Genomic DNA, 9,787 nt, shown 5'->3' on the forward strand with positions numbered 1-9,787 from the left:
GCTTTTGGGTTGTGGGGGTTTGCCTGCTTGGACATGGACAAGGCGTTGAACAAGCTGCGGAACTTGGACGCCTACCCTAAGATCAATGAGGACTTCTACAACCGCACGTTCTCGGGCGGCGTCATCACCCTCGTCTCCGCCATCGTTATGCTCCTCCTCTTCTTCTCGGAGTTCAGTACGTCACTTCCTCCGTCGCCCTGCTCTGCCTGCTTGTTCCGCTGAATTTCGCCGGTGTCTGTTTTCTCTTTTTCTCTTTTATTTATTTTTCTTTTTTTGGCTAGGAAGTAGAGGCAACTCGAATTCGATGCTGATTTGGGTTTTCTTTTACCCACTTTGAAGTTCAAAAAGAGAAAAAAACAGACTTGGAGCTTGCAAGGTGGTAGTTTTAGGGACAGACTAAGATTAAAAGTAGATTTTGAGTGTGAATTCTGCAGTTGAGCCCCCCCATTGACATTGCCTAGTTGCTGAAGGAGTGATGCTGTTGATGGGTTTTGAGGTGGGAAACCTGTTACCCGCCAGTGTGTGGATGGAGTCTAAACTAGTTGACTCCAAACGTCTGTTGCCTGTTCTTGGACGGGTTTTCGATAGAACAGGGGCTGTCAAGAGTGAGAGCTATCGGGCCATTGGGATTGTTGTTAATCTCTAACGTGGTGTTGTTTGCTTGCCTACCTTCTCAGATGCCTTAGCTCTTTCCTTCAAGTGCCTTTGTAATATCATTGCAATCACGACCACCCATTGGTTATACTGTGAAATCTGAATTGGGTTATCCACTCACATTTGTCTTTCTCTGTCATTTTGCAGGAAATTATCTTCATACTGTTACTGAGTCAAAGCTAGTCGTTGATACTTCAAGAGGAGAAAAGTTGAGAATAAATGTAATTCCCATCCATTTCCATCACATAAAGGGACAAAAAGTGTGTTTTGTTACATCAAAAAGTAGTACGATTACCATGTAGTGAAATGAAACACATCTACAAATAAATGTATTCTAAAATTTTTGGCGGCATGAAGTTCTCAATAATCTTGCCGTATTGTGTTATTCTCGTTGATATTAGTATAATTTTACTGTTTGCCAAGTTTCCATTTGGATGGCTGATATTGGGCTCATAACTCTTTTCCGTCTTTGTAAATGTGCAGTTTGATGTTACATTCCCCGACATTCCGTGTTCATTACTCAGTGTTGATGCGATGGATATCAGTGGAGAGCAACACCTTGATATAGTATGCACTTCTTTGACCAAGTAACTTATAGCTCCTCCTTTGTTTCCATGAGACTTGTTTGACTGTTACTGGTTTGCATTCCTATTACCTTATTTTAGGCTTTCGCTGTATTTCTGACTCGTCTTTGATGTTAATTTGTTTTCCTCAGAGGCATGACATAGTCAAGAAAAGAATCGATCCTCACCATAATGTTATCGAAGTCAGGCCTGATGTGATCGGTGCACCAAAGGTGACTACTAGACTTTTTTTTTTTTTGGTGTTAAATTTGGTTGGAACTGTGTTTAGTCTTTTGGTAATTCTCACTTTGTGGTGGACAGTAAAGTGGACTTGAGACCGGCAATATTCGTTCCCCTCTTCTTTTTGGGTTCAGTGGGATTTTTTTCTTGCTTGTCGAATTGTTGTGCACTAAACCTCAGAACCAACCATTTTAAATGGTCAAATAAACGGATGAAAAATTCAGATTTCCTTTTTACTGCACTTAAGTAATGAAATGATGCTATTTGTGGAAAGAGGCCCAGCATTTTAAGCGTTGGATTTTTGTCTGTAGCATCTGTCCACCTGTTTCCTGTTAAACAGCTGGTCAAGTCTGGGTCTGCTAGTCAGCTTTCACTTGAAAGGAACTCTCAGAACTCGTCAATAGGTCCCTTTGTTGTTTACTACCAAATTCTTACTTGAATCTCGCTGAATTGTTTGAGCGAGTATTATCACGTGCATTGTTGTTACTTAAGCGGTGCCATTTTTGCTATCTTTATCACATCATTTACTGTAATTGCTGTTTTCTTTAGTAACTTTTCACTATATGTAATTCAGGTTCATCTTGTTTCTCTCATTTTTTTCTAATCACTGCCCTTTTTCTTTGTTCAGATTGAGAAGCCTTTACAGAAACATGGCGGTAGGCTTGAGCATAATGAAACGTATTGTGGGACCTGTTATGGTGCTGAAGCGGTATGATGACTGTTGTTAGTCTCTGTCACTATTTTGCACTTCTGCGTGGAAATGCATTGTCTGATATGCACCTATATTTGACACTTTGTTCAAGATGCTGAATGCCATCCTTAATGCCTTCTCTTGTTGTAATGCACAATACGAAGTGTATTAGAATTTTCTTGAGTGTGTATTGATCGAGATTCGAGAGTGGTACCAAGATGCACTGAGATGTCATTTTTTGGCAAACCCTTACTAAATTTGCATGAAAAATGCTGCACTCCTCGTAAGTTATCAGCAAAAGTTGTCTGCAAGTCTTGCTTCTTTTTTTTTCTCCCCGGTAAATAATGGCTCTGCCATCAGTGGTGTGCACTTTGGGGAGGCAACTCTTTGTATCGATTGGATTATCCATGATAGCAGCATTGTCCTCTTGTCAGATATATATACATGGTTGGTTGCCTGTGATGGTTTATATGCTTATTCTTGTTTCAGGAATCAATATCCATGTCCTTTTCATATTTTATAGCTTTCTTATGGGAAATGGTCACCACCGGTTCTACTTTTTTTGAGAAATCTATTTAAATCTATTTATTTCTGCTTTTATTTTTTAGTATATATACTGGTGGTGGACGTATCAATATACTTTGCTTAATTTAGTTGGTAAACATTCATGTAGACCTAAATTTTTTTTGCTTTAACACCACCCAAGAGGCTCCAGAGTAGGTCCTCATGTGGGTCTTTTGAATAATAGTTTGTAACACAGATTAGATAGGTGCTCACCTTGTCTCTGGGGTACTAACTCTAAAGTCCCCGATTTATAGTGGGCAACAGGATAGACGATCTGCTTTGATTTGATCGCATTTGTTTGTCCTCCCCTTTCTTGCATGATAGTACTACAAAAGCTACTTTAAAAAATCAAGTGTCAAGAATTTCTTTCCTATACTGGACTGGGGCTTGGAATGCGATTCTGATTGCTGAGGACCTTGGAGACTGTAGTTCCATTCTCACGTTTTTGTGTCTGATGTTCTCACTTTCTGTCTCATATCCGTCCAGTCAGACGACGATTGTTGCAATAATTGTGAAGAGGTTCGTGAGGCATACAGAAGAAAAGGTTGGGCGGTGACAAATGTTGATCTAATCGACCAGGTTAGTCTGAATTTCCTATAAGACCCCTGAAATTGTTTCTCTTGAAACTCAAGAAATGTAGGTTTTATTACTTTTTCATTTAGAACTAGGTTTATTCACACCTACATCACTGCAACAGGCCATATGAAATTTGGGCAGACACAGCAATCCTTTGTGAATAGCCCATGCTTTTATAACTTTGATTTAGCTGCTCCAAGTACTACTAGGTCTAGTAAAATAGACCAAAGATTTGCTTGCTATTCTCAAATTGCTGATTGCCTGTTTGAACATTGAGTGCCAGTGGCATGTCGGAAATACTCTTTTTGTGGGTCAGATGTTTATAACATGGCTAGTGAATATGAGTTTATGTGAAGTTTCTTGTGGAATCACATGGCATTTATGAATCTCCATTGTACAAATGTAGGGTTAAGTATGTGCGAACCACCCACTGAATTCTAGACAATGAGATTACTTAGCACCTTTGACAAATTCTGTAGGTGGCAATGAACTTGTTAATATCTTCAAAATCATTATTTTCCTTGCCTTGCCTAGCTCATTTCTCCAGATGCTTGTTTAATATGGGATATGGAATCTCAAAGAGTTAGTACCAAAATTAAAAGGGAAAAACATGTTATCTGACTATTGATAGCATGTCCAATTAGCAGAAGAAAGAAGAGGGCAAGAACAATGTCTTTGCATTAATTGCGTCAGACAGCCACTTATTCTAGAAACTTAAGCTAACTTTTGAGTTAAGAACATCCTTTCATCAAAGCCAAGTTCCAATTTCTTGATCCAAATTACATTTTGCTTGTGTGTGGAGTTTTTTGGTCTAGTTTCCCCTTCTTCAGTTTCATGTAACGTTCTTCATTTGGTTTGCATGTGAAAAAGTTTGTCAAAGTTAACTTCACATTGCCTGATTACGAAACTTTCCCTGATTTATATGTGTGCATCTTTGGGCTGGAAAGCCTTGAATCTTTCTTATTCCTTTTGATGTAGGTTTAGAAACAATAAACATTTGGTGTTGTCATCCTGATGCCTCCTCAAACCTGAGCGTATGGGGAGCTAATTTTTTACCTATATTTCACCAGTTTTAATGTATATCTTGCTAAAGTTCTTTTTATTTTCTTTGCCATCAGTGTAAGCGAGAAGGTTTTGTCCAAAAAATAAAAGATGAAGCAGGTGAAGGATGTAATATCCACGGATCTCTAGAGGTTAATAAAGTGGCTGGAAATTTTCATTTTGCAGCTGGGAAGAGTTTTCACTTATCGAATTTCAATGTGCAAGATTTGATTGCTTTCCAATCACAGAGCTACAATGTAAGACGCAACACTTACTTGCCTATTCAATTGGAGGAATTAATCCAGTATTTGTACTTTATCATCCAAATGTTCTGATCAGTGTTGTTCTCTTGCTGGATTTTGAATCAGATCAGTCACAAGATCAACAGCTTAAGTTTTGGTGATTACTTTCCCGGTGCGGTGAATCCTCTAGATGGGTAATTTTTTCCTTCTCCTTACCCCACCCTACCCAAAACAAAAATTAAAGGAAAGGGAACTCTCCGCACTGTGGGAAACCCTTTTTTTTGGGCATTTATGGCATAGCGTGATTTTAGGGTTATAAATTGAAGAAACCTGAGGAACTTTTGTTGATTCTTAGTAGAATTAGTGTGGAAATTTCCCTGTGATACAAAAATTGGGATCTAATTTTCAACACGTTTAATTACTTATTTTATTGTCCTAATTTCCTATTGTACCCTTTTTATAAGGATGCTATAATTGCCCTGTAGCATCCATTTGCTGATCTAACTTTCTCTTTTTAAGTCTTATTCTGTACGCTTTTGTCTTGTTATGTCTTTTGTCAAAATCACCACTAGGCGAAGTAAAACCCTTGAATATGAATATTCTATCCACTCTGCGGGTATTAGAAAAGGATTAGCTCATCTTCTTGGATTATCTCCTTAGGAATAGAGGGGAGTCGAGTCTATAGTCACTACTTGTGAAGAATTTGCCTCTTGAGAAGGCTAAACCCCTTAAGAGGTTGTTGTTACAGCTTGGCCGCAACAGCTAATAGCTAAAAAACAGGGTGACAAAACTTTCATTATGTGTTTAAAAACACCTCATTGCTGCATCACCCTCATGCTATGGCAGTTACAACAACTTTTGAGAAGCTGCCTCATCCAGTCTTAAGGTATCGCAGCTTTAGAATATCTATTGCCAAGTACTCAAGCTACATCATTGTGCAGTTGTTGTCCAAACCCTGTTATACATGGACTGTTAGTATAGTTGCTATAGTCCTTAATCTTGTTTATATGGGTCCAGTTTCATCTTCATACTGTCTATGTATGATAGGAAGAAGCAACTGGAAAGACCTAATTTGCTCCCCTGTTTTAAGAACCTGATTGATAGGAGAGTGAAGGTAATTGAGCAAAATTACAACTACAAACCCACTGAGGAAAAACACAGAGGGACCTACTTTCTTTTGTTAAGCTCCAATGCCTTATAGTACAAGTGGATCCTGCATGCGGTATAATGTTCAATCATCAAAAAACAGTTTTCTGGAAATCAAGCTACCATGATGTAATTTGGATAGGATTTTCTGTTTATATGATCCTTGAACTTGATTCTTTGGTTGACATTTTGCTACCTTTATAGGGTGCAATGGGCGCATGAAACACACAATGGCATGTACCAGTACTTCATCAAGGTTGTTATATTCATATGAACAATATCTTCTGTTAATGCACGACTGTTCTAACTTAGGGATTATTCTTGTCCATATGGCTACTATATCCTTTTTCATTAGATCTACGAATTGTGGTCTTTAGTGCACAAAAAAAAAAAAAGGAAATAAAGAAAGTTCTTCTGGAAGAAACAAACAAGGGTTGTAATTGACTAATAACCAATGGGTGCAGGCAATTCTGTTGACATGCTTTCACTAGTGCATCTCGTTGATAGAAATAGATGATGATTGAAGCAATTGCAGAGGTCAAAAAGAGCTGATTCACAGGAAAAAATTCAAAAAGTGACTCTTTTAAATTTGTAAGAATTTTTCTTGGCGTTGAATCTAAAATGTTTCTTTTGAAAGAAACCATCTTAAGTGAAGAAAGGAGTGAATTGAATCAGGATATGAAATACAACAAAACAATAACCTTTGAGAATCTACTTGGCAAAAGATAAGACTCATCCCGAAAGATTTCGTGGGACCACAGTCAACTGTTCTAAAAGCTTAAGCTGATAGAAGAAGGTGTGATTTAATATTTATATATTCCAACACATCCTAATTTGACACAATTCATTGTAAGGTTCTGGGAACACGTAGAGAGTCCTAAACTGTCTTTTTGTTTCTATAGGTTCGCGCTCTCTTGTGTGTGAGAATTATGAAAGTAAGCAAATGAGTATGGATTCACAGTTAAGATGAGTTGTAAGCCATGTGAAAAGGACTTTGCTGAATCTTTAGTTAGTTGCTTCTTCATTTCTTCTTTATTTTTCTTTTATTTTTAATTTCAGATTGTCGATTCATCAACTTTATTGGTTATGCACTAGTTTTCCTTTTGTTCTTGATAATACGCGCGCCTTAGTTGTGATGAAAGCATTCTGACATTGCTTAATCTATCAGAGAGTACAGGGAACTTGTTCTCTTCTATACATAAGCCCTCGTATAGTTTTCCTTTTCTGTTCATCTTGGCTATATGGACATGACTTTTCTTGGTCAGCATGCGACTTAAATATCTATTTCGGCATCACTTTGCACTGCAGGTTGTCCCCACGATATATAAAGATATCAGAGGCCGAACAGTAAACTCAAATCAGGTATATTAACAGATTGGAGGAATACTTTTCTGGCTATGGAATGTTTGGTTGAACAAGTCTTGATGCACCACTTTTGTTTCTGCCCAGTATTCTGTCACCGAGCATTTTAGGAATTCTGAGATGGGTCGTCCTCAGTTACTTCCTGGAGTATTTTTCTTCTATGATTTTTCTCCAATAAAGGTAGTGTCTTCTATTTGTGTATTTTATTGGAAGACTTACATGACTATCGAACTGAATAAACTTTTCGTGGAGATTTGGTTATTGTCTTTATTACTCTTTCCATGGTAGTCTTGCTTCACTCTCAGTATATTTCGATGCACTGTTTTTGGCCAAAAAAATTACATTGTAATATAAATAATTGCATCAGTGTGCAAAATGTTCAATTAAGTCTATATTTTTCTTAGTTATGATTGTTTCAATGTACTTGAGGATATCATGTGGCAGGTTACCTTCAAAGAGGAGCACGTTCCGTTTTTGCACTTCATAACCCACATTTGTGCTATAGTTGGGGGTGGGTGATCTCTCTCTCTCTCTCTCTCTCTCTCTCTCTCTCTCTCTCTCTCTTTGCGCGCGCGCACGTGTGCACGCACATGCGGGTGGTTGGTGATTCGAGTGTGCCCCTGTTTCCAATGCATGTTTGTTGTCTATGCACCTTCCAACATACTCTTGTGCATACATGCATGCATGTAGGCATGCATATACTTTTTCAGTGTGAGGGACTGTACATCCAAGTGTGCCTACTCTTACATTGTGCTTTATTTGACACTGGCTGCCTATCTCAATTCTTGGTAATTCTTTTGCTGCAGTCAAAGATTTTCCAATGTTATTATATAATGACAATCTGTTGGGGAATCATAGTATTTGGTTTCGCTGATCCAATTAAGACCCTGGCCTATTAGCTTCTACTTTTCTGACAAATTCCTTCTGGAATCTATCACTACAGCCAGCAATCTATACAACATGAGTTGTGTCAACTTTTAAAGCATTTCAAATCCTGACCCTAGAGACACTTGTATGCCCTTTACAAGGAGGGGAGGTGGGGGAATTCAAGGAAGAAGTTTGCTAAGAAAACCCGATATTTAGGCTGTGTTTCCCAAGGTCATAAGGGGAAAAGTTAGTTTAGAGAGAAGATTGCCCCTCGAGGGAATTATTTTAGGGGATTGATCGCATTTTGTCTCCACAATTTCTCACAATTACATTGGATTCCCTACGTGCTTGCACAAGCAAGATAGATTGTTCTAATTTTAATTTGCTATTCATTATATGTTTCTACCATCTGACTATTTGGAACTATTACACTTAATCCTAACTAGGGTAAAACATATATTGATAGGAAAATGTTAAAACAGCGTCCCTTAGAACTTGTTTAATTTTATTTTACCATTTGAAGTGAGTGACTTTAGTGAAATGTGCAATTCTTCCTTTTTCAAAATGTCTTGGAAAGTGTTATTTCCATTTTTCGTTAACTTATCTAGTGCCCTAGGGATCACTTGTTAACAATGCCCATGTCGATTTTACCTTCTAAAGTGAGATCCTTTCTGAAGTTATGTTTTTTCTGTCATCCAATATTAATTTTTTTAGTTCCTTTTGTTTTAGTAACATTTCCAAATAGACCTTCGTTATCAACATGAACATAACATACATAACATGACGCGCTAATTATGAGCTGGTAGCTTTAGCAAGAGATGCCAGTAGCACATTTGTGTACGACATAAAATGTTGTTGGTTTCAACTACTAAACTAATGGGAGCAATAAATTGAAAGAATGGGAGCCTTATCATTGGGTGATTTACACACTATAATGTATGAGAAAGCAGGGAGCAGATTCTGAGCTTATTTTATTGGATTTCAGCATGAAACGAGGTTTCGTCCTGTTTTTCTGCTGGGTATTAATATTAGTTCTTTGGTCATGCTTTTTGATTGGCTGAAACGGTTATGTACATCATTTACTTGGCTCAGGAGTATTCACGGTTGCTGGCATAGTTGATTCATTCATCTACCATGGGCAAAAAGCTATCAAGAAGAGGGAAATCGGAAAATTCAGTTGACTTTTGCCACATGCTCCTGTCGAACGCGTAATCTGGTTAGGCCTCGGTGCAGAAGATGATGCAAAACTGTTCTATACTAAGGCAAAGGGTTGTTAGAGTTCTAAAATTGGTGTGACGAATAGGAGGTTTTCATGGCAGTTTGCACGAGAAGGAGTTTGTAACTTTGTTTTCAGTGACCTCATCTCCAGTTAAAGCCATTTGCAGGTTTTCCGAGGATTTAATCATTAATGGCAAATTCTTTCTTCTATGTGTCTGGTTTCTTGAGTTTCCATGGTTAAATTTTCTTTCATCTCTTGGTAGAGACATTGACTTTGTCTTAATCTCATCTTATACAACGGACTGAGCTTCGTACTTGTGGTCGAGAATTATTCGATGAAAGGAGTGCATCAACTGAGGTTGGGTTGTGGCTGTCTGAAGTTTGCCAGAGTGGTATGGCGGCCTGGCTCTGGCATAGGGTCGTAGGGATGTCAATGGACCGGTCGGGCCGGGTATCATAGAGAACCGACCTGAGCTCAGCCTGGCCCGATACCCGAATTGCATAGGACCAACTTGGTCCTAATGAACTAGAGGGTTAATGATCGTTGATTGCATGTGAGTAGAGAACTGAGGATGAGCCCTCACATCCAAATTACAGAATTTAAATGCCGGACTTTGGCACAT

General features: G+C 38.3%; 1 protein-coding gene across 1 annotated transcript; it reads left to right on the top strand.

Moving 5' to 3' along the window:
- Positions 1-31: 31 nt before the first annotated feature.
- Positions 32-9,369, top strand: LOC115755155 (endoplasmic reticulum-Golgi intermediate compartment protein 3-like). Its single transcript, XM_030694465.2, has 13 exons — positions 32-175; positions 802-875; positions 1,138-1,221; positions 1,370-1,450; positions 2,086-2,166; positions 3,199-3,291; positions 4,407-4,586; positions 4,698-4,765; positions 5,922-5,973; positions 7,026-7,079; positions 7,167-7,259; positions 7,524-7,590; positions 9,039-9,369. Exons 1-13 carry the CDS (start codon positions 34-36, stop codon positions 9,125-9,127), a joined length of 1,158 nt encoding a protein of 385 aa, XP_030550325.1. The 5' UTR covers positions 32-33; the 3' UTR covers positions 9,128-9,369.
- The last annotated feature ends 418 nt before the right edge of the window (positions 9,370-9,787 follow it).

The sequence above is a fragment of the Rhodamnia argentea genome, chromosome 5 (genome assembly GCF_020921035.1).
Source record: "Rhodamnia argentea isolate NSW1041297 chromosome 5, ASM2092103v1, whole genome shotgun sequence".
Lineage (NCBI taxonomy): Eukaryota > Viridiplantae > Streptophyta > Magnoliopsida > Myrtales > Myrtaceae > Rhodamnia > Rhodamnia argentea.